General features: G+C 28.3%; 3 protein-coding genes across 4 annotated transcripts; all 3 read right to left on the reverse strand.

Moving 5' to 3' along the window:
• Window positions 1-307: 307 nt before the first annotated feature.
• LOC141527015 (uncharacterized) lies at window positions 308-8,676 on the reverse strand. 2 transcript variants are annotated; one of them, XM_074242246.1, is made up of 3 exons: window positions 7,844-8,676; window positions 5,479-7,700; window positions 308-5,138 (listed from the first exon to the last, which is right to left on the reverse strand). In XM_074242246.1, exon 3 carries the CDS (start codon window positions 4,897-4,899, stop codon window positions 4,246-4,248), a length of 654 nt encoding a protein of 217 aa, XP_074098347.1. In that variant the 5' UTR covers window positions 4,900-5,138; window positions 5,479-7,700; window positions 7,844-8,676; the 3' UTR covers window positions 308-4,245. The 2 variants fall into 2 exon arrangements, with proteins under 2 accessions (XP_074098347.1, XP_074098337.1); XM_074242236.1 differs by having other exon boundaries at window positions 5,479-8,676.
• LOC141526530 (uncharacterized) lies at window positions 1,434-4,078 on the reverse strand. Its single transcript, XM_074241568.1, has 3 exons — window positions 4,000-4,078; window positions 2,789-3,378; window positions 1,434-2,438 (listed from the first exon to the last, which is right to left on the reverse strand). The coding sequence occupies exons 1-3, from the start codon at window positions 4,076-4,078 to the stop codon at window positions 1,434-1,436; spliced, it is 1,674 nt and encodes a 557-aa protein (XP_074097669.1).
• A 94-nt stretch (window positions 8,677-8,770) lies between the features above and the next one.
• Window positions 8,771-26,648, reverse strand: LOC141526539 (clavesin-2-like). Its single transcript, XM_074241576.1, has 12 exons — window positions 26,615-26,648; window positions 26,394-26,540; window positions 25,471-25,811; window positions 23,475-23,603; window positions 23,179-23,413; window positions 23,080-23,099; window positions 19,460-19,688; window positions 18,247-18,338; window positions 13,381-13,626; window positions 13,120-13,314; window positions 12,493-12,664; window positions 8,771-12,414 (listed from the first exon to the last, which is right to left on the reverse strand). Exons 1-12 carry the CDS (start codon window positions 26,631-26,633, stop codon window positions 12,380-12,382), a joined length of 1,860 nt encoding a protein of 619 aa, XP_074097677.1. The 5' UTR covers window positions 26,634-26,648; the 3' UTR covers window positions 8,771-12,379.

Consider the following 26,648-nt stretch of genomic DNA (forward strand, 5'->3'; position numbering starts at 1 on the left):
CTATCTGATAATAAGAAAAAATAAAAAACTGTAAGAAGGAGGACCTTCCCGTTACAATTAAGAACTCATGCTTGGAGAGGCTTTCTTAGAGGTGTCTAGGAACCTATTTTTCAGAGTACCAAACGAAAAAAAAAATATTCTTTTTTTTTGAATCACCTATTACCAATACTATTTGGAGTCACTGAATAAAACTCCTGAAGAAGTTCAAGTAGAATTAAAAAAAAACTAAAGACTACATAAGTAGCAAGATAAGCGATATGAGAAAACCCCCGATATCACAAGTAAGTATAAATATATTTCGAAGAAGTTTGTATACTTAAAATGGTTATTTCTTTTCACGAATAATGAAATATCAGTTTACTAAATTATAAAAATGATTTTTCTTTTATTAGAAATCTCTAAAAAAAGACGAAGAAAAGACGAGAGAAAAGCAAGATCAAGAAGAATCTGACATCGAAGATGTTGAGAAGCCGGAGTTTGCGGAAAGTGATGGAGAAAGTGATCGAAATATCATAGACGCTACCGGAAACGAATCAGAACACTCTGCGACTGAGGAGACAGATAATATTTAATGTGAAAATTGGAAAAATTTAAAGAAAATTTAAAATTTTTGATAATTTTAGATAGAAAAACTACCCTGATTAAAGAACCGAATTAAACAACAATGGAAACAGAATTAAACAGAATTGGAAAACTAATTCTGTGTAATTCTGTTCCCATTGTTGTTTAATTCGGTTTAATTCGGTTCTTTAATCAGGGTAAGGAAAAATAAGTTAATTTAATATTAATAAACATTTAATTCATTATTTAAATAAGTTCTAAGTGAAATTTTATGCATGTCCGTACAATAATAGAGATCGTGAAATTTAGTTCTTTAATAAATGTCTCAAAAAATCGTAAATTCACCAAGAAATTTTTTTTATCAAAACCCTTGCACAGATACGACAATTAGATTCTTTAATAATCTTATAGAATTGATGATATAACAGAATCTAATACATTCTTGTAAGAAATATTTTTACCTACTTAATAAGTTAACTTGAGAAATTGCGCTATACATCTAAATGTCATTGCAAAATAATTTCTTATAAAACTGGTGATTTACTAAAATCTCATAGAATCTTATAAGTAATAAATGGTTTAATATTGATTTTAATTAAATTAGGAGATCATACAATAATTTTTAAATAATAATTAATAATAAATAGAGGGTGGGGTGTGATCTTTTCGAACGAAACAATCAATATAATTACGATCGAGCATCGCCTGCCTTCGGCAGACTCGCTCGATAATATAATTATATCTCATGTTTCGTTCTCGAGATCACATTGTAGGATGTTCAGAGTATCATTTGAAAAAAAATATAATTATTTTTATTAATTTAACAATTCTTTAATTGAACAATATTTTTTTTTTTTTTTTTTTTTTTTTTTTTATAATAATACACTTTTAGCAAATGTACTCGGATCTTGTACAATAGGTCTATTATAAAAATTTTCAAAAACCTTTGAGTTTTCTAACCAGCCAGCAAGATTCTTGATAACGGAGAGATCGACTCCTTTAGCTAAAGCTGATGATGTAGAAGCATATCTGATGCTGTGAGAAGTATATTCACTTGATATACCACAGTTAAATAAGAACATTTTCAACCATCTGCTCAAAGAATCTTTTGAAGCTGCTCTAAAAGGTTGTCTCGTAATAAATAAAGCTTCTATTTTGTCATTGATCAACAAATCAGATGTAACTTTTAAATAAGCTTCTAACATTGAAGCAACACATAAATTTTTATTTTCAGGAAACCGAGGAAGAATAAGAAGAGGATGATGATGACCACGTCTTGACGTCTTAATAAAATCCGGAATTTGAATTTCATAACCGTTCTGAACTTTTTTAATATTTGATCGTTTAATAAGTGATAGAGTTTGTTTACGATGCGCCGTAATTAAGATCATTGACATTAATAACTTGTTAGTTAATTCTGGTAAACTAAGAACACTGAGCGGACTCATTTGTTCTAATTTATTAATAACCGGATCAAGACTATAAATTTTATTGTACTTAGGTTTACTGGGTTTCTCTTTATAAATCCCTTTTAAAAGACGAGATAATAAAGAACTCTGTCCAATATATTCTCCACAAATTAAAGAAAGAGCCGAACGACAAGTATTCAGAGAACTATAAGAAGCACCTTGATGAAATTTTCCAGACAACCAGTCCGCAACTTGACCCTCAGTAGGCTTGTATAAGTTCAAGTCTTGAGATTTGCAAAAATAATACCAATCTACAATAGGTTTATTGTATTGTTTAAGAGTAGATTCAGTAATCGAGTTGAGGAGAAGACTAACAGACTCTTCTTTTACTCCTTTCAACTTGAATGCTTCGCAGATAATCTTCCTGCCATCAGGGTTAATTTCGCGGCTAATGGATGCTGCATTTTCCTGTCAAGACCTAACAAAAGATTATTTGAAGGTTGAAAAAATAATGCAGGAGATTCCAATAATGACAACCACAGAGGATACCATGGTTGCGCATGCCAATCAGGAACCACTACAATTCCACAAGCTTGGTCAACTTGAATTTTTTGTAAAACTTTCAAAATTAGAGAAAAAGGAGGAAAAGCAAAAAAATAAAAATCTGTCCAACTTAAAGTGAATGCATCAATACAAAATGCACCTGGTTCTTGATGCCAGGAACAATACAGACTGCATTTAGTATTTATTTTTGATGCAAACAGATCTATTTCCGGAATACCTCATTTTCTGGTAATTTTATCATAAGCCCATGTGGCCAAGGCCCATTCTGTGTCGACATTGTCTATTCTTGGATCCAAATCAGCTTTCGTATTTTCTTGAGAGGGAATATAAGATGCAAAAAGCCACAAACGTCTTTGCTCACACCAAGACCAAATGTCGTATGAAATGTTATTTAAGTCCCGAAATTTAGTACCTCCCATCTTGTTTAAATATGCAATCGCCGTCGAATTGTCAATCTTTAGAAGAATTTCACAATTTGTTAAATCAAAAGCAAATGATTTTAAGCCATTGAATGCCGCCAAAAGTTCTAAACTGTTGATATGAAAACGTTTTTCTTGATTAGACCACTTGCCATAAGCAACTTTACCATTGCAGTATGCACCCCAACCCATCAAAGATGCGTCCGAAAAAATAGTCAAATGAAAGGCAGATTGTTTGATGATATTTTTGGATGTTAAAATATTTTGTTTCCACCAAACAAACTCTTTTTTCAAAGAGGGAGATAGGTACATAGATGCTTCGTAATTATCACCAGCTTTTAATAAAGCTAAATACTTATTTCGTTCGAACGGTTTAGAATGAAACCAACCATAATTTATTCCCGGACAAGCAGCAGTTATTTTGCCTACAAATTGAGCAAAATCCTTTATGGAACAAATTTTAATACTTTCAAATTTAGAAATTAACTCAAAAATGTGGTCTCTTCTATTTTGAGTTATTTCTATAGTCATAGAATTTGAATTAAGAATGAAACTTAAAAACTGACAAGATTGAGAAGGAATCAAATTACTCTTAGATCGATTTATTATAAAACCAAGAGATTCTAATAATTCAATAGTCATACTAATGTTTTTTAAGCACAGTTCTTCTGACGAAGCTACTAACCACCAATCATCTAAGTAGACTACTGATGTCCAACTTTGACTTCTCAAAATACTTATGACTGGTTTTAAGATTTTCGTAAATACCCACGGAGCAGTGTTCAATCCAAATAGCATGCAAATAAACTCATAAAGTTGACCGTTCCAACAAAATCTAAGATATTTCCAAAAATTTTTATGAATAGGAATCATTAAATATGCATCTTGTAAGTCAATATTAGCCATAAAACATCCTGGAATAATTAATTTTAAAGCTGTTCTAATATCCTCCATTTTGAAATGAGTGACATCAATAAAAGAATTTAATTTTTTTAAATTTAAAATAAATCTCATTTTTCCATTACTTTTAAGAATAAGAAAAATACTGGAGAGAAATTGACCCTTAACGTCACTACATTTCTGAACAGCTCCTAAAACTAAAAGTTCATTAATAGCTTCTTGCATTGCATTATTATCGGACAATAAATCATTACGAGGTTCTTTATGCTGTATTGGAGTAGTCAAAAAAGGTATTTTATAACCAGATATTGTTTCTAAAATAAAACTATCTGAAGTTATTTGTGACCAAGCTCGTAAAAAGAATTGTAGTCGACCAACTATAGAACTAACCTCTACTTCGTATTGTTTGATTGGGACTGATGGCCCTTGGATTTGCTCAGAGATCGAGTTTGTGGTGGTGTCGATCGATTGAACTGGCCAAATTTCTGGAATGGTTTCCGGTTGAAGCCCGACTGAGACGGGCCACCTCGCGACGTAGCCGGGCTCTTCCAGTTTAAAAAACGCTTCCGTGAAACAAAAGTCTTCTGCTCGGGTTTGGATTTTAAGGTTAAACCTGCTTTTTCAACCGTAGAAGAATCTTTGATCCTTTTAGAAAGATCCTTGCCGAATAAAAACTCGTCAGTGACAGATTCTTCTAAAACAGTCTTGCGTTTAGACTCCACGTACTGATAGACATGAGTTTTACAAGCCTTTTCCAGTTGAAACATTAATTCGCACATAATGTTACTGGAGTCACACAGCAACTCTAAAATGTCATCCTTCTCCAATGGTTCTTCATCATCGGAGAACATAGCGCACAGCGCTTTCCCGAGACTAACCAAGGAAAGGCCACAGAGATTTTGGTTCGACGCGAGATGTTTATCTCTGCCAACAGCAGACTTGTGAAGCAACGGCAAAAGCTCTGGATTCAAAATCGGAGCTTTTAGGTTAATATTATCTTTATCAGGATATTTTTCTAAAATTTCCTTTTTTGTAGAGGTTTCCATCCCCTTTGAGAGAGTCTCCTTCCAACACGCGACAAGCTCAGGATGGAACTCGAAACTTAGGTCTTTCTGTCGACGCTTTTCAACCCCAAGAAGATCCCGAGCCTTCTCCGGTAGTTCAATAATTTCAGAATTATTGGTGTCATTGTCTTGTGGAGTACGAGGAACCTTGTTACCGGAATCCGTTTTGGGAACGGTCTTCTTTTCAAGATCAGACTCAGATAATTCATCATGATCTGAACCTACAAGACAATAATGATCTAAGTTATATGTGTTATCAAGAAAATAAATTCTTTGACACAAATAAAAAAAATTATTTTGATATATAACCCAGTCGAATGGTACAATTTGTAACCGAAAAAAGGTACAAAATTGCCCAAATTGCTATAACAAGCAATTTAATTTTGGTTATTTATATTTTATTCATTCATTTATTTTGGGTTAACCCAATGGTGCGAATTATTATAAAATAATCGCCCGAATTTATTATGAAAAATTAAATTAATCATGATAAATAATTAATGAATAAAAATAACCATGGAAATAATTAACAAAAGTTAGCCTATTGGCATAGACATATACCTTCGTCATCTGATCTGACAGATATGTCACTTTCATGTTTGTCGGTTGACAATTCATCTATTAAATTTTAATATTTCTTTAATTTTCTTTTTAGAAAATCAAGATCAAAAGGTGAATCAGCTTGTCGCTTGCTCATAATATTTTTTATTAAATATTAACTTAATTTTTCTAAATTAATATTGAGAGAAATAAAAAAGTACGTAGTGACAAGAGGCGCACAAAAAACAGAATGAGGCTGGATATATGACGGCGTTACAACGTAGCTAACTTCATTTTATTTACAGCTTAACTTTGTGGTGACAATTGGTGTGCGAGGCAGCACTATAATGTGATCTCGAGAACGAAACATGAGATATAATTTGCACCACACATGTCAAATTTTTTTTAACTTCCCACTAAGAAAATTGAAAATTTTCAAAAATCGGGAAGTTATTGGTTTTACCCCCTTTTTCGAAAATCGAGTTTTCAAGTTGACGTTTTAAGGTCCTACACTGTAAAAAAAAATTTTTTGGACTCGGTGTGATGTAAATGATTCGGTGTAAGAATTTTTAACACGGACGGTATGCAAATCGCACTAAGTGTAATGTTAAATTTGAACGTTGTGAATCTTCAATTTTACACCATCAAGCGTGTAAATGTATTTTCTGAAAATTTCTCATTAATTAATTTGATTGTTAGGTTTCAGGTTTGTACGATATGAGACTATAAACATAAACATGTAGAAATAAATATTTAAAATAATGTTTTTTTTTTTATATTGTGCTATTTTACGGAGTAAAATCATTCCAACGTAAATCTTATTAACATTGAAAAGTCTGCAACAAAAATGCAAATATTCAAGTTGTAACAGGCCCAGGAAAATCTAAGCAATGCAATTACATAGTTAATAGTATATTACACTACAAGGGCCAAAAGTTGAATTTTTTTTCAAGGACCGAGATTTCAATTGTTGGCCCCTGTGGGTTATTAATTATACCTCTTTTAACTTTAAATGTTGACAAGTATGTTTTGATACCTGCGCCGACATTTGCGGCACGAGCGAAGCGCTTACAGCGCTACTCCCGCTGCGCTAAACAAAGTTGCCGCTTTCCGCCTTCGTCGGACAAAAAGGCTTCGCCTCGACCAACAATTACATGTGATTTGAGGCTTTTCTTATTTTCCTTCCCAAGAGGTATAATATACTATTTCAAATCGACTTCTAAAACTAATCAGCTCTTAAAATTAACATCAAAAAATCACGTCGATTGTTGCCAGCCCGGTCAAAGTCGGTTGATTCGTTCGTGAGTCAAAAAAAAACCAAAAAAAGCGTTTTTTCGGAATTATTTCGAAATTGCTGATTCGATCAATGTAAACTTAAAGATCCTTCATGAGACTTCAAAAACTGCGCTGAATGCCGCCAACTGCGTGAAAATCGGTTCATTTAATCAAAAAACAGTGTTTTATCAAACGTCTACCAGACTTTTGAGCTCGGAGAGCTCAAAATGACACAAAAATTATATTTTAAGCTCGAAGAGTTCAAAAATGTAATAAGTGCAATTTTTAGCGCTTAGGTATGGAATTAGCGGGAAGTTGCAGGGATGGTCTTTAGGTTCAACCCTTTTCCAAATTTTTTTACAACATTTTAAAGTTCATATAAGTTTACATTTTGGATCATTTCTATTAATAATTATTTAGTGTTATCTTTTTTAATGATCGCCTTATTTTATAAACGACATCATTTTCTGTTTCAAAAATTTTTAGTTCACAAACGTTCCAGTTTACAAACGGCTATTTTCTAGTAAATTTCAAAACATACTTAAATTAATGTCCACGATTGTAATATAATGTAACATAAAATATAATATGAATGGTAAGCTATTATATTTGTTAATGGTAACTATTACCATCTGAATTATACGTATAAATATATTTAAAATAATAATTATAATTAAAGCTCGTTATCATGTAGAATCATAAAGATTATTATATACAGATGATGAATGCTATAATTCAGATGATTTATAGAATCATCTAAGTAGTATTCACTACTATCAAGTTAACTCTAGAAAATTTTACCATAACTAGATAGTTATTTGAATTATTTAACTTTCTCCGTGCATGCATGATTTAAGCATGATTATGCATGTTTTTCTTTTCCCGGGACATGAACACTGCTATATGATAGTGTGTAAAGTACATAGGATTTCCATAGCGCTTAACGCACTAATCCATCACACTTCATACTATAACAAAAGCGATAACTTTAAATTAATACAAACATAAGTACTAACGAAAAAACTTAGTTTAATGATTTGAAAATATAATTTGTATGTTTATGCTAGGTTAGATTAAAAAGATGGAAAATTATCATAAAAAGCTTTTTCACCTTCAATAACATCGTTCAAATCTTTATCATGTGCACTGTTTGAAGTAAAGTTGACCCTTGCGCATACTTATTACCCTTCATATCATATAATAAAGAAGTGAACAAAAATTTCTATACTTGATACTCTAAAACAAACATGAAAGTTATAAAATTTCAAATAAAACTTATTTTCTAGAAAAAAGTTATTTTGAATTTGGTTTTTTTTTTTTTTTTTCATCACTTCCACGTAACAGAGAAGTATTTTTCTTGACCTCCTAGCAGTCAAAAAAATTAATTGGGATGAAGAAAGATCTGGAAAAAAAATCTGTAGGCGAGATCTTTTCAATCGGTTATTTCTAACAATTTTACGAATGTAACTCCTTCCGGCATGTCCCGTGCAAAAAAAATCTGATTCAAAATGAATTTAAGATTGAAATTCATATTTTGACACAAATATGAATTAGTTTTGAGATCAATCCAAATTTGAAATTGATTTGTAAATAGAAATTAGCACGCCTGTAGAAATTTCGATCCGCCTTTAGAATATTAATAAAGACTTGAAAATATTTAGGATAAATTTTATCTATAAAATATTCTTAAATTCATTTTAAATCAGAATTTTTTTTGCATGGGGTAGAACTTTCCTCATATCGTTAAATATTGCTTAGAGATGTAGGGATCTAACTTGAATCAAATCGAATCGAACATCACAATTCGATTCGATATTTGAGGGAAATATTAAACAATTCGAAAGGCTTAAGCCTATCGAATGTTAAAATCATTCGGATTGTTTTAATTATTCAAAACATATCAATCCTTTGAACTATTCAAAGTTTCTAAGTATTTGTTTCGGATTGTAGAATATATTTTTTTATCATTATAGCTATAATCTAAGGTTTAAAAAGATCAAGTAATACTAATAAATGAATTATTTTTCATCAACGTAAGTTAACCATAAAACAATCAAATATATTTGCACGAAATTCATATTACACCATTTTAAAGATTAACAAGGTTAATTATTACGAAGTTAAAATTTCACTGCATAGGTTTACATAAACATATGTTATTACGAATATTATTTCTATAATATTTTATGAAAACGAATTATAAATTCCATAATAAAAAACTATATATTTACATTTTACATTATACGAAACATTTAATTTACTCTAAATAATATGTTGAAAGTGCTACTATTGTTTACTGAGATGTAACTCTCCGCATGGGCACGTTTCAAATTCTCTCTCATGTTCGATAAAATCAAATGACTAGATTTCTTTACTCCGAATATCTTGAAACATTCAAAAGGAGAAAGAAGAATATTTCTGCCCATGTGTAATGATCAAGAAAGTTGAATCACATATGAATTAGAATATCCTATTTTTTTCCTTAAACTCCGGGGATTTTTGCATCATATCTGCAACCCGACGGTTTGAATTCTTACTATAGTTTACGGAAAAGTTCTTTACCGTGTTAATTCTTTTATTTATTTATTTTTTTTTTTTTTCAAAATAGAAGAATGCTATTTTCTCGTTAAACAAAAAAGTATTCAAAACTTTCGATGTAAATATGCGTAAAAATCAAATATTATGTGACGTGGAATAAAACAAAACTACTTCAGACGACAATAAGTTCTGAATGCTTACTCGAATTTTCAAATTATTATCAATTGATTGTATCCTTTAAGTTTTAATTCACAAAGTTTATTTTTGAAGTGTCTGCTGCCAACATTTGAGTTTTTTTAGATATGATTATTTTGGTAATTTCAACTTTAAAATAGACAGTTCTTCCATCCAACCACTTTTTTACAGATTTCGCTAATTTTTTTTCACGGTTTTTAAATAGCGTTTACTAATAAACCCCGAAGTTTCAGAATTTTTTACCGTCTAGGAAGCACAACATTAAATATGAAAATTCGTGATTTTCAGGCTTACTTCTCTTAAGAAATGAAAAAAATCAGGGGCCTAATGGATAAATAAATAAACAATCATCTGTCTAAAAGAAATTTTTATCCCAATTTTTCAATTAGTTATGCAATAGTTAATTAATAATTTTTTCTACTTCAACATTTACATTGCAAATGTAATAATTGTTGAACTATAAATTTGAAGATTTTTTTCTCTCTTGAAACAATTCTTGAAAGGCTTCAGAATAGATCCCCATTGGAAAAATTTAAAAATTTTGATTTTTCAGTTTTTTATCAATAATATTTGTTGTTGCAAAATTAAAAACTTAAATTATTCATCGAAAAAATTTATTTTTTCAAAATATTATTAATGATCTATTTTTATGTTATCCGAAGCTGCATAAAAATAATTTTTTTAAATTTTTATCTCTTATTGCTTAAAAAATCGTTATAAACAAATGCGTTGTTCATAAGATAATTGAAAATTTATTCATGGAATTTCAATCTTCGATACAAGTAATGATATCTAAAAGAAAAATTGTTCCTTAAACAAATTTCTGATGTTTATTGGAATTTACACACAACTTATTTATTTATATTTATCAATATTAATTTGTGATTTAAAAATATTAACAAGTTAATAGAGTTAACTATTTTGACGAATTAATTGTATAATTAATGTAAAAAAATGTATCATGTATGCTTCGAGTAAGATAATAGTTAATTTTATTTACCATCATTTACTAATCTATATATACGATATAATTGCTCGTAAGAAGTAAACTCCAGTCGTGCGTCGGAGCTGACACACAATTTTTTTTTGTAAAATTTTTTTTCTTATTACAGTATAATTTTATAGACAAAAAAAAATAAGTTTCTGGAAGTTTTAGTTGAAAATTTAAATTTTGAAAGGTCGCTCATAATTTTTTTTTCTTTAATTAATTATTATTTAGAGTCGGTTTGAACTGCTGCGATCATATCGCCGACTTTAACTGCTGGAAGTGGTACATTGGGGTCTTTTTGGTTTGTGAAAATCTTAACGTAGACGCCAAGGGTCGATTCTCAACCAAGCTGGTTTCTAAAACCAGCTTGGGATTCGAACCTACGCCTAGCCGGTGAGTTATTGAAATATTGTTCAAATGTTTTATTTGATTATATAAAATTATTAAATTAAAAATAGATTATGTTTTCTATGTTATGCTTGATTTTTAGTTCATCTCGTAGTTTTATTATTGTACTAAATAAAAAAAAAAAAAATGTATCGAATTTTAATTTGAATATTAAAAGGTCGCTCGAAAAAATCTAAAGTAATGCACTAATAAATAAAAAAAAATTATGAGCGGCCTTTCAAAATTTTAATTTTGAACTGAAACTTTCAGAATCTTATTTTTTTTTGGTCCATAAAATTATACCGTAACGAGAAAAAAAAATTAAAAAAAAAAAAATCGATTTTTGACGATTTTATAAATTTAAAAAAATTTGGAGCGACCTTTTAAAAAATTTTTTTTGAGCTGTCCTTTGGAGAGGGCTCTTAAATCATAAAAAACTAACATTTTTTCAATCGAGACTCGAAAAAAAAAATACATATAAAATTTTTGACCAATTGTATTTTTGGAACTTACTTGACTAATTATGACATCCCTGATTAAAAATACTGATTGAAAAGAATTGAGAAGCGGTCACTCTATGCAAACTGTATATCTATATATACAAACAAAAGAATTGAAATAATTAAAAAGAATTCAAATTTCATACTTTTGAATTCTTTTCAATCAGTATTTTTAATCAGGGATATGATAGCAAAATCGAGTAAGAACTTCACTATGAAGACGAATGCAATAGTTAGATTCCCAACGAAATCTATCTAAAAAAAAACTCCTCGACAGAATTTGAAAAAAAAAACTAGCAGAATCAAGAAGAATGTTTTTTTGAACAAGTAATAAAAAAAAAGTAGCACCACCGTTTTATTGTCAAAATATAATAATTTAAACATTTTTATTGGCCATTTTTGGTCATTTTGATGTAGTATTTCTATAGTAAATAATGATTTGACAATAGTATGAACCTTCTGACTATAGTAAATGCTCTCTGACCGCATTATACCATGGAGGAACTATCTTAAAAGATCATGTTTATTTTTTATACAGTTCATTTGCTTTAAGAATAAGAAATGTAAATAATTCAGAAATAAAATTTCTCGCTTGATATACCACTTGCATTGACAGCGCATTAAAATTGTACTGCATTTTGTCAATTACATTTAATATCTCAAGATCAGCAACATACACTTCAACTAATTGTCCACATAACTACATGCTTTTTACAGTTTAAATTCCTTAATCCAATTATAATTTTAGGCATGGCTACAATTAAATTAAAATCTTTTGCGTCAGCTCGAATAGTTAACTTCACCATGGTCTGAAATCATATTGTTCAATTTCTTTCTACACAGCATTTAATTTTTCTATCATTACAGAATGAACGAAAGAGAAAAGACGTGACCATGAAGAAAAATTTGATGTAAATATTCAATATCCAACGATTGCTCGGAATTCTGTTCGGTTTTGTGCCCTTCAGCGCGCATGATAATAATAGTTTAATTTTTTCAAGAAAATGTGTCTCAAAACGTAACATACTTTTCAACTTAATTACTTTTTTTTGCGATAACCAAGCTTATCAGCCTCTGAAAAATTTTTAATTGAATTATTTTAGTTTTCTTTCGAATATGTGAATGTTTAAATATTTTTGAAAACACAAATACCTTCAAATTCTTCTTTAAAATTACAAAAATATTCCCAAAAAGCATGACCGATTGGTTCCGCTGGTAATTCTAAGTCTCCACCATATCTCGTAGGCAAAGCTTTTCGATCAATTATTTTTGTCAATGATGCCTTGTCCGTACCATGAAAATGTATTCTTTTGCGTAATTTTTCCTAAATAGATGGATAAAAAAATTTATAAAATCAAAATCACTATTGAAGTTATAATATGAGTACTAGGGTGTGCCAAAATGTAATTTCCGTGAAGAACCTTTTAAAATTGGAATTTTGAATTCCACATTTAACAGCAGCTGTGTTTAGGAATTTCCTGAAATATTTCGGGGTATTAAGAGGATTTATTTGATTTTTACAGAATATTTAACAGGAGATTCAATTTGGCACTTCCGGCCAAATTTTGAATTTTCAGCGGAAATGCCCAAACTAAGCTCCTGTTAAAAAATTCTATGAAAATCAAATTTATCGTCTCACCTCAAAATATCTCAGGAAATGCCCGAACACATTCCCATGTTAAAAGCGGAACTCAAAATTCCAATTTTAAAAGGTTCTTCACGGAAGTTACATTTGGCACACCCTAATGAGTACCAAATGCATTAAAAACCATATTTTACCATTAAGAAAGGCTTAAAAACAGCAAAAACCATGTTGAAAATGAAAGGTTGATTAACTATGTGTACACCTTTTAATCGAACAGGAAGACATTTTTGAACCCACTCTAGGACTGCACTGGCAAAACTTGGCGTAAAGTAAGTTACGTGGGTTAAAGATAATCCGGCCATGTCCAAAATAACATGAACTCCACTGACCTGAAAAGTAAATATTTTATATTTTATATTTTTATATTACACCTATTATTTTATATTACGTATTACCTGAGTTGCAGGCTCAACAATAGCGGCATCAAGCAGCAGCATGACTCCTCGGAAAATTTGATCTAATGTAACTTCCTTGGGCTTCCATTTAGAACCACCTTCTATTAAAACTAATCGACAGCCATCATCGGTACGTGATGGAAGAGGTGTTATCACTCCTGATATAAATATTTGACGATCAACAATCGGCGTTAGATTATCACAATAACGAGAGTGCGTTACTCGATAACGGTAGAAGCGTTTCATCTGTTAATAGTAAAAAATTGATTTAATCAATCATTCGAAAGAGGTAGAGGTAGGAAAATATAAGTGACAAAAAAATTTTCATGTTTAGAAGCTGATTTTTATAGCTCTTGATTTTAACAATGAAAATCAACAGATATCTGACTACTTTTTGGTTCTACTCAACTAATAAATTAGTATGCTACAAAAATATTTAAAAAACTCCATTTATAGTTTATTAATCCTTCTACATGTGGGATTTTATTTTTTCTATAATAATTTGTTTGTTAAGAAAAATTCAAAAAATTGTCAGACTTATTAGTTAATTTCAATTACCCGTTGTTTGATGTTTGTACAAAAGAGATTGACTAGAGCGCTCTCATGAGTATACTCAAGCTTTAAACACTTATACTTGGTATCTAACATGGGTCATTCTCATGGTGGTTTCTGTTATCGTTCTTATGAACACGATGTCAAGTGGCGGCTGCACATGCGCCCCATGACTTAGCGGGAAGAAGACCGGCGAGCCCGGGGCACGAGGCCGGTGGGGACGCCATGATCACCAGTTGTACTGGGGCTTGTGACTATTGCAATATATCTGCGTTCTCTCTGACTTAGAAATTATTCCATTGTGTTTTATTATTTGCTAACGTAATTAATTATCAATTAAATATCATTTTTTCATACCTAATTAAATTCATTAACTCGGCATTTGTGCATTATTTTCAAACTCAACATAAATTCGTGGTCAAATATTTAAGACGCTAATAAAAAGTACGTCGTACTTACTTAGTGTTTAGCATCGCGGCCATTGTCTGTAGTCGCGTGATAAATTAGACGCAATAAATTATTATTGTTCAAAGTTTGTTAAGAATCTTCAATTCAGCTTGAATATTTATTAATATTTTCAATTCCGTTTATTAATTGATTATAATTGAAATTAGTGTCATTTAATTACATTTTGTAATTATTAATTGAATTTATTCAGTCGTCATTATTAAATTAACTTCACTTGATGTGCCTTATTTAACTAATTTTAATCGTTTTATTTATTAAAATCAAATCAAGAATTTCAAGAAACAAAGTGCGTTAATAATTCAATATATTTAATAATTATCGAGTTATTTAGAAAATAATTGAAGTCAATAGTAAATTCTCGCGTCAAATAGAAAATTATATTCAACTACTAATTTAAACAAATTATTTAAATCAATAAATAAATCAGATCCTCTCGGATCACAATACAACTTGATCCCAGTGATCAAGGATTCAATCCCAGCGATCAAACTCATAACACACTTGATCCCAGCGATCAAGGATTCGATCCCAGCGATCAAATTCAATACTTGAACCTACTGGTCATTTCAAACCATTCTAAACACACAGTCAATTCTCTTCCGATTACAAACACACGATCCTTTCTGATCATAATTACATCTTACATCTCTACTGAGATATTAACGGTTGGCGGTTAACCACAATAACCTAACGGCGGCTGAGATCAATTCTCACCCCTCATTGCACAACAGTGCAATTATTATATACATTCATATCAATACACATATACACTCACATATCTCTTAATTGCATTTATCTTCAAGGAGTTTTTCTCTAGCAATTGCTAGAGTTTTCTCCCATTGGGGAATAAATTAATCATAATTATTCACCCCAACACCGAGTCTTTTATTTAAAATAGATAGATCCTGCACCAATTTCCAACCAATCAACTACATACAGAAGAATTACGGAAATTCTCCTTAGTGGAGAGTTTGCGACAATACACCCGTGCAAAAAAAAAATTCTGATTCAGAATGAATTTAAGATTGAAATTCATATTTTGACACAAAAATAAATTAGTTTTAAGATCAATCCAAATTTGAAATTGAATTGTAGATAGAAATTAGCACCCATGTAGAACCTTCAATCGTGATTCAGAATTTTAATAAAGATTTAATAATATTTAGGATAAATTTTGTACATAAAGTATTTTTAAGTCTTAATTAAAATTCTAAAGCAGGATCGGAAGTTCTACTGGCGTGCTAATTTCTGTGTACAAATAAATTTCAAATTTAGATTGATCTCAAAACTAATTCATGTTTGTGTCAAAATATGAATTTCAATATTAAATTCATGTTGAATAAGAATTTTTTTTGTACGGGTAATATCACGAAAAAAAAAATTTTTTTTGTCACTTGTACTTTGCAGTCATAAGCCCTTGATTTTTTGTTGTTTAAAAATTTTAAAAGGAGAATCATCATTAATAACAGTATTTTTAAATACCCGACTATATTTATACTTGACATCACTTGATCTCAGAAATTAATCCTTAATCCTTAATCAGGATTCCGATAACTCCAAGAACCATATTTTTTTATAAGCACATTCATACATTTAGACGTTTTCTGAAAATTGTTTCCTAAAAGCTCAAATGGCTATTAAAAGAAAATTTTTTAGATCAGACATTGAAAACAATCATTTTTTTTTTTTTTTTTTTTAGTTTTAGTCTACCGTCTTTAATAAATTAAATATCTAATTAACTATATGAATGAATAGTGATAAATGATGAATTAATTTATCAATAAATTGCTATAATTCTATTAATTATAAGGTATCCTACATAATAACTTATAGCTATATATATTGCATCATAAAAAAATTGATGTAACTAAAGAAGAACACGTTTTTTGTCTCTATTACGTAACACCATAATATTTGAATGATATCTCGAAGGCCAATAGATTTATTGTTGTTATTTTCGGATTTAAAATTATAATAAGTTAGAATACCATTGACTATAAAAGAAGCATCTATTCCGACTTGAAGGAAAACTTTAGCGAATTTTTTATCGTAACGACTTTTATTAATTTTCTGGCAAAGAGTATTCTAATGTTTATAAGCCGATTTTCGACTTTTTTATTTTAATAACTTTGAGAGCAATGACCAAAGTTAAACGTCTTATTTTACGATTATCGTGATTAGTATTTTTACAACTGCTTAAACAAAAAAAAAAACTTGATTTATGAATATTACTAAAATTTTGCTTGTTATTTGAGAGCAAGAGAAAGTAAATTATTTTTTCATTTATAAAATCATAAATGAACAAAATCTTTTCACTAAACAAGTTTGATATACTTCGCAGTTAAAAAACAATAATCAAAATTAATCGATTAAAATGGCTAATCGATTTTCAATATAACATCGACACTGATAAAAAAATCAATTGGATTTAAGAGACAAAGTTTTAAATTAAAATCTTCGTGAAAAATTTGACTATTTTGAATGAAACAAAAACGTTTTTAAAACCAATTAATTTTTTAATCATTGTAGATAAATAGAGAAAAAATGTGGGCGTATAAAATACGCGTAATAGAAGTGAAATTTTATGCTTATTATTTTTAGATAGAAATAAATTATAAATATTTTTCATTGACCAAACGGTAATTATTTTAAACAGTACAGGTAAGGACATAGTCTCAAAAACTGAGAAAAAAGTTTTACTACAATTAAATAAATAAAACGAAAACAAACTGATTTAAAAAATTTTACATCAATTATAATAATTATAGCTTCCAAATGAAGATAACTACAAAAAGTTCTCAAAAGTTTGAAAATTAAATATGATTAATACAAACAAAATTAGCAAGCAAAAATTCCACTAAAAGATAATTAATAAGTACATTATAAATTTCATTTAGAAAATGATTATTATTTAAAAAAGACAACTTATAACTAGTTGCATATTTATAACTGATCGAACTTGTTCGTATTTTCCTAATTTTTTTCATTTATTATAATAATGTTGACAGTTAACAATTTATTATTATTTTGGTTGATTTTTTCGATGAATAAAATTGTTCAAATAAGAAGACGTATACTTGACCTAGTAATTTCATAAAAAAGTGTTTTTTTTTAACTGGAACATTAAAAAAATTGTGTGGAATTTACTTTCACTGAAGTTAAAAAATTATTTGGAATTCATTAATAAATTATGAGCGGCAAATAAACTCATAGTCGAGAGGCAGCATACTTAGTGTTTAAAAAACCTGAAGTGAGGCTTCATGTGTGATCATGAATTTGTTTACTGTGTTGATCAATTCTTTTTGAATTACGGATACAAATTGTATTATGATAAACGAAAATCTAAATTTCGATACCGAGACTTTTAAACATTTCATCAGCTTATCATTAATTTCTTAATTTGTTTTAATATACTTTTTCTATGGACCATTCTATGGCGTCATGTTTATCTGTTTTTATTTCTTAAATAATTCTTAAGAAAATATGATAGGATAAACGTTACAAACTCTTCGAACTTTTAGTAGTTTTGAAAGATAAATTTCGCTTACAAAGTTGGCTCTATTTTATTAATTAATTAATTGACAATTAAATGAACAAATCATGAAAAAGTTTTTTTTAGACAATCTTAGTTTATAAATATCTATGTCAACTTTCTCGAAAATAATGGTAAAAATTGAAACTTTTTTTTGAAGATATCATAGCCTACTTTCTTCCTAAAATGCACAATATCCTATTTTTCCTCATTATATACATTTACTCATCAGAAGATATCAAATCATCAACATTTAATTTTCTTAAGCGCCACTTTACTCCCTACAGTAAAGTAATGAATAATTGTGGTTTTACCAGTTCAAATGCAGGTTTCGCACTCCATTTACATGGTCGCAAAAATTTTGCAAAAAAATAATCATCATCAGGAACATAAAGTTCAGGTTCTCCTGTAAAATAAAATGGATTGATATTGGAATGATTTAAAAAATTAAGTAAAAAATATAAATATTAATTGTCTCATTATTAAACTAATTTCTTATTAGTATTAAGCATTATTAATAGTAATGAATGGAGAAATAACAATTAAAAACCGCTTGATGTTGAAATCTTTTATTAACATTTGGATGCAGAAAACTTCCGTAAGTTAATATAAGAATGTATAATTTTAACAAAGGTGATATGTATCACCAATTATGTGCAAATAAATACTCGTTTTAATAATAAGATTGCAATAGCATACATACTCATACATACATGTGAATTAATGATACGCATATTATTATCAATCTGAAATAACGATTTCTTTACATAATCTATGAATTATTTTTCCAAACATAAATTACTCGTCACGCTGAAAAATGACTTAATGTATTTGTTTCAGTTGTCATTATTGTTTATTACTTTGTTCAATCAACGCGGTAAACACAAATCAATAATTTTAATTATTGCCGTGTAAAATAAAATGTAAATTTCTTTTATTTAATTAACGTTTCGTTTTGTTACTCGATTTGTATGAAAATAAATTTTAAATAATCATGCATCATGTATAACTATTCATAAAAGATAAGTATTTGAATATTTAAATAAAAAAATTGCGTAATTTTTTCAGTTGCATAGTACTTCTAACTCACGAAATAAATTATAATGTTTATTTATGCATGACATAAGAATAAACATTTATAAACTTTCTGTGGTTAGTAAATATAATAAATATTTCGCAATGAGTAAAAATGACAATTTTAAATTGTAACATTCTGTGATAATGTTGGGAAATAAGTGATTAGAATGTAATCTTTTTTTTATGTAATTATCAAGCGTGTATAAATAGATGTATACAATAATAAGTTCAATAAAGTAGTGAGTGACTTTTAAAAATGTTGAGATAGGCATTTAATGTCGACATAAACGATTACAACACTGGAAACTGGTTTCGATTCGTTATTAAGTAAAATAAATTTTTATTTTCAGATTAAAACTAACTATACAATGAACGATAAGTGAACACAAAAATTAATTTATTGTAGGCTAAAAAATTAAATAATAAACATTTTTTAATTTACTCTGATACCTTTTAATAAGTCTCTTATTTCTTCAAGGGCTTTGGTAACGACTTCAGCTGTTTCATTTAATTCGGTTCGAGCTTTTTCGATCATTTTCCTATCGAGAGGATGTGGGTCTAATTGAAAAACTACTTTGCCAACTTTCAAAGGCTCTGATTTGATAACTTTGTCCAAAGTTGCTTCGTATCTTCCCAAAGTTTTTAATTTTATAAGATCCATTTTTGAAAATATTATGATTTGTTAAATTTATACTAATTGTAAACTTAAAAAAAATAATGTTTCTTGAGTAATTTACTTTTTTGTATGTAAGTCTTTAAAAACACTTTGTTAGTCACAACAATTAATTTACAAGCCTTTAAAGCAAACACTTTTATATTTTGTTATTAAAAACAAATGAGCGATAATAAAACATCATTTATTTATATAAAAACAAGCAATTATCTTTAAATTGTAACAAAAACGCGCGAACTCAGTTGTGCGTTAGAGTACCTGAAAAAGACTGTTGAAGAACTGCAAAGTCAGCGATAGTATTACCGGTCGTCAAGAGATATATTTCTCCTTCTCCACTTTTACACAACAAGTCGTTGGCTTTGATCATTTAACTTGACCCGTTATTGTACATTGCCAGGTCTCGGCCATCTCTTTGTTACAACCATGCTAGTTTATTACACATACATATAATTAATATTATCCAAACATATTACTTATACTAACTTAATAGAATTTTAAGAGAGGTCTAATGTCGATTGTACACGTGACTTGATGTCAATAAATTCTGATTAAAGTTGTGTTAGACTCTTTGTTGTATACGCATTATTAGTAGTAAATAAATTATAAATATACTAGACTTCAATGAAGTCTGTAATGTCTGGTGTTATATTAATCAACACACTCGAACAATTTCAATTATTTTACTTTAAAACATGATCAATCAATTCAGATAAATAATACATACACCTTTCTTCAATTTTTATACTATCGAATGAAACAGAAATTTCATTTAAAATTTATTTAATAATTTTGTAAAAAATACGTTATGTCAAGAAATATTGCTAATATGTAATTATATTTGTATGTGATAGATGCCTGAAAAAGCCATGATCCATGGCGAAACGTCGCTGAATTGAAAATAAAATTAACATTTCATTCACTGGGATCTGAATTACTTTGTACGTTGATGTAAAATTTATTTTTAATTACACGCTTTTGTCTGATGTTAACAATTAATTATCAATCTTAATTACTGTTTTCTTCATTTCCGATCTCTACACTGAAAAAAAAATTGACTTGACTCAAGAGCCAAACTCTTGAACCAAAAATTTCATTTTGAAGAAAATGATTTTCTTCAAAATGGGATTCTTGGTTCAAGAGTTTAGCTCTTGAGTCAAGTCAATTTTTTATCAGTGTGTAGGTATGTATCAATAGTAACATTATATACTTATTTTAGTCACAAGAATCAAAATATAAATTCTATTTTATGCCTCAAGGTCCTCAATTTGTTTGATTTCATTTACCACATAGAAAATAATTTTACTTTGATCCTCAAAATCCTTAATGAATAGTATGAAGTCTAAATTAAATAAAGAATTTTTTATACTTACAGTTTTTTTGTCAAGAAAATCATTGGATCATCTCATCAATGAACTCTTTGTTTCCCCACTATTATTAATTAATCGATAAATACATGTTAATTTAATCATAAACTGCAATAAACGGTTATCGTTTATTAAAATAATCCATTTTTAATTATTAACATAAAAACAATGAATAATAAAATTTGATGACTTTCTAATTTTTTAAATATAATATTTTCTTTAATTAAAATTACACAGATCAAGAAAAAGCTAATATTTTAAAAATTTTTTTTCAAGTACTTAGATTTGATCCTACATTATTAAGTTAAATATGCTAGAAGTGGTGAAAGTACATCCCATATATGTTAAAAAAACATTAAACGCAAAGAACTGAGACTGTCTGAAATTGAATGGATGAATTATTTTAATTAAATGGAAATTTTTTTTATTACTTCCGTTTTTATGTTTAATACTAAAAAAATCTGGAAATCGGTTGACCGCGCAAGCCAACCCTAGAACTTCCCGCTAAGTTTGAATTTAAAGCGCCTTAAAATGAATTTTTTGATTAATATTTGAGCTTTTCAAGCTCAAAGTACTGTTTTTAATATTTTGAGCTCTTCGAACTCAAAATGTATTTATTGAACAGCTGTCACTTTTGAATGCGTCGTTCGATTTTCATTTTCAAAAATGCATTTGACGCAGTTTTTTAAGCACAATAAGAAAATATATAGGTTGATATTAATTGGTTGAGAAATCTCGAAGATATTTTAAAATAATAACGAAAAACACAATTTTTTGAATTTTTAAATAACTATAACTTTTGAATGCGTTGTTCGATTTTCATTTTTGAAAATTCATTCGATGCAGTTTTTAAGCATAAAAAATGATTTTTCCACATGCTTTGAAGTTATTTAAAAAAAAATAAATAAAATTTTTTTTTGGTTTTTTTTTTTTTTTTTAATTTCTTCGGAACGGCTCGATGGATTAATTCTCAAATCTAATCAGATCTAAGTTATGATAAACCCTTTCGAATGACGTATTATAGAATAAAATCGGTTGATTCTTTTTCTACAAACCGGTCACCTTGACGGGATTAGTCAGAATGGCTTCCTGAGACCTCAAAACGTAGAGATTTGATGAAAACTCGACTTTTGAAAATCGAATCAAAATCAATAACTTCCCTTTAGTGGAAAATTTTCAATTTTCTTAGCGGGAATTTGAAAAATTGCTTATTTTATACGATTCAATAATTTATCTTCCATCCTTTGGAGAATAAAAAGTTATTGAGGGTAATGAAGTATAAACACATTCCGACCATCTTATGAAGAAATGCAAACAGAATGAAAAATATTTCTAACATCGATTTGAGCTTTTGAATACTATCACTAACATGATATTATTTGTAACGTTATCTACTTTTCACTTTAAAAAAAAGAAATGCAAAAATATTTATTATAAATTTATTAATCACTTAAAATGATAAAATAAATAATTCTAGCTTGAATTTTATTTAGAAAAATAAATTACGATTATAGGAGACTACAGTGATAAAAAAATTTATTTTCCTTCATTGAGATAATTCGTTGAACTAAATGTTGTTTTTTGGCAGTAGTCAAGATCGTTGAAAGAGCAATTTTTTAATTTTAGGAAATAATTCATTCACCTAATTTTTGTTGAGCGTTTAAAGACAATGTATAGTATAAAGAGCCATAGAAAATCAAATAATACCAATTTCTATATGAGCATCTTGATTTACTTCTAATATTTTTTTAGATATTATGAATATTGAAAAAGTGTTATCATCGGTCGAACATTAGTGTCGAAGAGATTTACTGTAAGCATTGTGAGAATTTGAATGTTGGAAACAATTGTTTATTATGTTATTTATTAATTATACATAGACATTAAAATTTTTTGGAACAATTTCAATTAAAATTTGAAGTATAATTTATAAAAATAATGATATAATCATTTTTAATTTTATTTTATTTTTACGCTACAAACATTGCTATTTAACAGCAAAAGATATTTATTAAATTATTTTATTCTTTCCGATATCCATACGTATTCCACGCTGAAAAAATTTTCCTTTATCATTATTTAAATTATAATATAAAACAATCAGTAATTTAAAAAAAAAAAAGATTTATTACCTCTTATAGAATCGTTGCATGATAAAATAGTTGGAAACCAATCAGCGGCAGTGTAATTAATTTCTGGTAATTCACCTCCATAATCCATAGGAAGATGACTCGGAGCTAAATATGCGTGTAGAGAGTTCATTTTAGATCCATGGAAAAACATTCGTTTTCTAAGTTTTTCTCTGGTGAAAGGCTTGAACATATTCCATACAATATTGAAGAGGAAGGGTTGCTTTACGAAATGTACCTGTAAAATAAAAAATATTAATAATTGTTCTTTTATTTAATTTTAACTGTCAAAATTTTACTTCTTTCAAACGAAGGGGCAAAGCATCTTGAATAAATGACAGTAGTCTCATACTAAATGATGGTGATAACCCCATAACTTGTTTCATTGACAATCCATCAAAATCCATTATAACGACAACACCTCGTACCTAGAATTGGAATAAAATTATTAGTAATAATGACTTATGGCATTGTAAATTCACAAAAATGGCATTCGGCAGCCGAAATGGAAGTAGATTTCTTCTTTAGATTTAATAATTTTTCCCATGGGGGCATCCATTAATTACGTGAGCTATTTTTCGATCAGTTTAGACTCCTCCCCCTTTAGGTGAGATTTGTCTGTACCCCCCTCCCCTTACGTGAGATTAACGCTAAAAATATTTTAAATTAAAATTATTTTTATTATTCGGGAGAATAATAAACCATTCAAGTATGCTATAGTTAATTTATTTAAATTAAATAAAATTTAAAGCAAAAAAAAAACATAAAAACAACGTGAACTAAATGATTTTAATAGACATAAAATTTATTTTAGCGGGCAAAATAAACACTCAAAATAATTTTTTTTTAATGTCTGTAATGTTTTATATTTTTTGAAGTTGAGGTGAGATTTTCGATTATCCACCCTTCGGTTTAGATGAGATTTCATTGTACCCCCCCCCCCCATTCTAAGCTCACGTAATTAATGGATGTCCCCCATATCATGGATTAATAAAAAAAAAAGAATTTGAATATATCTTAAATTGCATTAGTAATTTCAACATGGTATAGGCCTACTGGGGACCCGCCATGTAAAAGAAAAGGAACGCGTCTGATTACACAGTACCTCATGAGTAATGTGAAAATCTGTGTAATGACAGACTGACTTGGAAAAAAAAAAAAAAAAAAAAAAAAAACTTTTTAACCTACTAGAAACGACTGCAAGAGAAAAATTTCATTAAACTATAACGTAAGATATATGATTTCTGGCTAAATTATAAAAGTGATACATGCAAATTAAAGCTTATTAAAAAAAGCTTTGAGATGAAGTTGACAGATTTTTTATAAATTTTTTAAAAATAATACATAAAGTTTTGAACTGTATGTATTATCTGAACCAGCTCGATGAACTGAGTCAAGAAATAGTAAAATTTTTCAAAAGTTCCACAATGAGGACAAATGCAATAGTTAGATTTCATGAAATCTACTAAAAAGTTTGAGTATGTATTGGTTCAGGTTCAATTTTATAAGGTCGAGTTTTTACTATGTGTTGAGTTTCAAAAGTTCTGCACCAAAACAAAAACTTGATTTAACCCAGGAAATATTTAAGAAGATAAAGTAGTCTTAAAAAGTGTAAACCTTTTGAATTGGAAAGTACATACACCTATTAATCAGCATCAGTAAATTAATTGAGATGAAATGAGCGTTGGTAGAATAACTTGAACTTATGCTTAATTAAGCGCGCAATTTAACTAAGTTGTAAAATTAAATAACTCAGCAATTATTCCACTCGATAATTAATATTCTAATTTGATTACAAATTGATCTTAATAAATCAGTGCTTTCATTATATCTAAAACTCAGATTTAGAAATATTTTATGCTATAGACATAATCCAGAAAATTTTAATTAGCTAATTAATTTACGATAATTTTAATATAAAGATATTAATAATTTTTCATAATTAATATTAGAATAAAAATTAGAATTTCAATTTATAATAATTAAAACTTGAATATTTAACGTGAAGAAATATTTATTGATGGTAAAAAAGAAAAGAAAATATTTTTGCATGAATTAAAAATTTTTTAATGTAACTATTGTCGTATTCGTAAATGTACGCGCTATCATTAATAACTTATCGTTTGAGAGCAAAGTACGATGTACTTGTCTTTGAAATGATATAACCAAGATTATCCAGATGAAATTTCATAATGCTTGTTCAAATATGACTAGAAATAAATTTTTCGGTGCTTATTACTTTAATTTCTTGCCACTAATCACTAATTAGCTTAATTTAATATCAAATGAATTTACCTGTGATTCCGGTTCTAACATCGCGGCTTCATGTATTAAATAGAATATTCTAAACATTTGGTCAGCTGTCACTTTCGATGGATCCCATGATTTTCCGGCGTTCACTATAAGAACACGTCTTCGTTTATGATCCCGATCTTTTAATACATTTACAACGTTATTCTCAAAAATCGCGGTTTTCTCATCATCCGGCATTAAATTATCGAGGAGAGCTGCATTTTTGACCTTAAAATCGGCAATTCTCTGCATCAAAGCATACGCACTTTCTGGATAAAATTTGCAAGGTCGAAGAAATATCAATAAGAATTCATCATCTGTTCTATAATACAAGGTTTTGCTTTCTGAAAAAAAAAAAAAAAAAAAAAAAATAACAATAGTTTGAAATAAAAAATTTTTTTACAGTATAAATTTTATTATTTTTTTTATCGGAAATAATACAATAATTTGAAATAAAAAATTTTTTTACAGTATAAATTTTATATTATTTCCGATTGTTATTTTTCTATTGCGTACGGTAAACAGGCTTTGCATGTCAAAGTCTGTTAAAATTTTTAAATTATAAATAACAATATGTTATTTTTTTTATTTGAATTTATACACATAATTGAACAACTTTATTATTGACAATTATTTACAAAAATGTTATCAGAGTAAGTTCTGAAAAAACAAATCTCTTTGATAATTTTTATCATAAAAGATTTCACCGAATTGGGAGTAACCAAAGCATCCAAAAATAACTCAACTGATATTACACAATGACAGCCTATCTCTCAGGAATAATTCTTTAAAATAATTTAATAATATTCATTCTACTATTGTATTCCTTTACTCTTTAATAATTAAAATATTCTTTGTCACATAAAAAAAAATTAGACCGTCAAAAAATTTATTTTTCAAAATAATAATTACATTAAACTTTTTACCTTCAAGAAGTTTACGAAGTGTTGCAATGCCATTTTTGACATTTTCTGGGGTTTCTCTAAGTTCAACTTCAGCTAATTTCTTAGTCTCCTCATCGAGAGGTCCAACTTCGAGTTGAAACGCCATCACAATCCGTGAATTAAGAGCTCCTTTTAATTAATAATGTAAGTTATAAAATAATAATTAATTGAAAATATATATTTATATATATGACCAACTTTACTAGAAAGACTAATCCTCATAAGAAGACGTCTAAG

The sequence above is a fragment of the Cotesia typhae genome, unplaced genomic scaffold, assembly GCF_013202065.1.
Source record: "Cotesia typhae breed Kobodo isofemale line unplaced genomic scaffold, CoteBio_Ctyphae contig_11, whole genome shotgun sequence".
Lineage (NCBI taxonomy): Eukaryota > Metazoa > Arthropoda > Insecta > Hymenoptera > Braconidae > Cotesia > Cotesia typhae.

Bases quoted from the DNA above. Each gene is read 5' to 3' on its own strand.
- LOC141526530 (XM_074241568.1), bottom strand. From the start codon at position 4,078: ATGCAAGAAGCTATTAATGAACTTTTAGTTTTAGGAGCTGTTCAGAAA. The intron at 3,379-3,999 runs GTATTTTTCTTA...CTCAATTTGTAG, and splicing joins TAAGGGTCAATTTCTCTCCA to GCAAAATAACTGCTGCTTGT. The intron at 2,439-2,788 runs GCCACATGGGCT...AGGTCTTGACAG, and splicing joins TCGACACAGAATGGGCCTTG to GAAAATGCAGCATCCATTAG.
- LOC141527015 (XM_074242246.1), bottom strand. From the start codon at position 4,899: ATGGAAACCTCTACAAAAAAGGAAATTTTAGAAAAATATCCTGATAAA.
- LOC141526539 (XM_074241576.1), bottom strand. The intron at 25,812-26,393 runs GTAAAAAGTTTA...TTTTTTTTTCAG, and splicing joins ACTTCGTAAACTTCTTGAAG to AAAGCAAAACCTTGTATTAT. The intron at 23,100-23,178 runs GTAATAAATCTT...AAATTTTTTCAG, and splicing joins ATGCAACGATTCTATAAGAG to CGTGGAATACGTATGGATAT.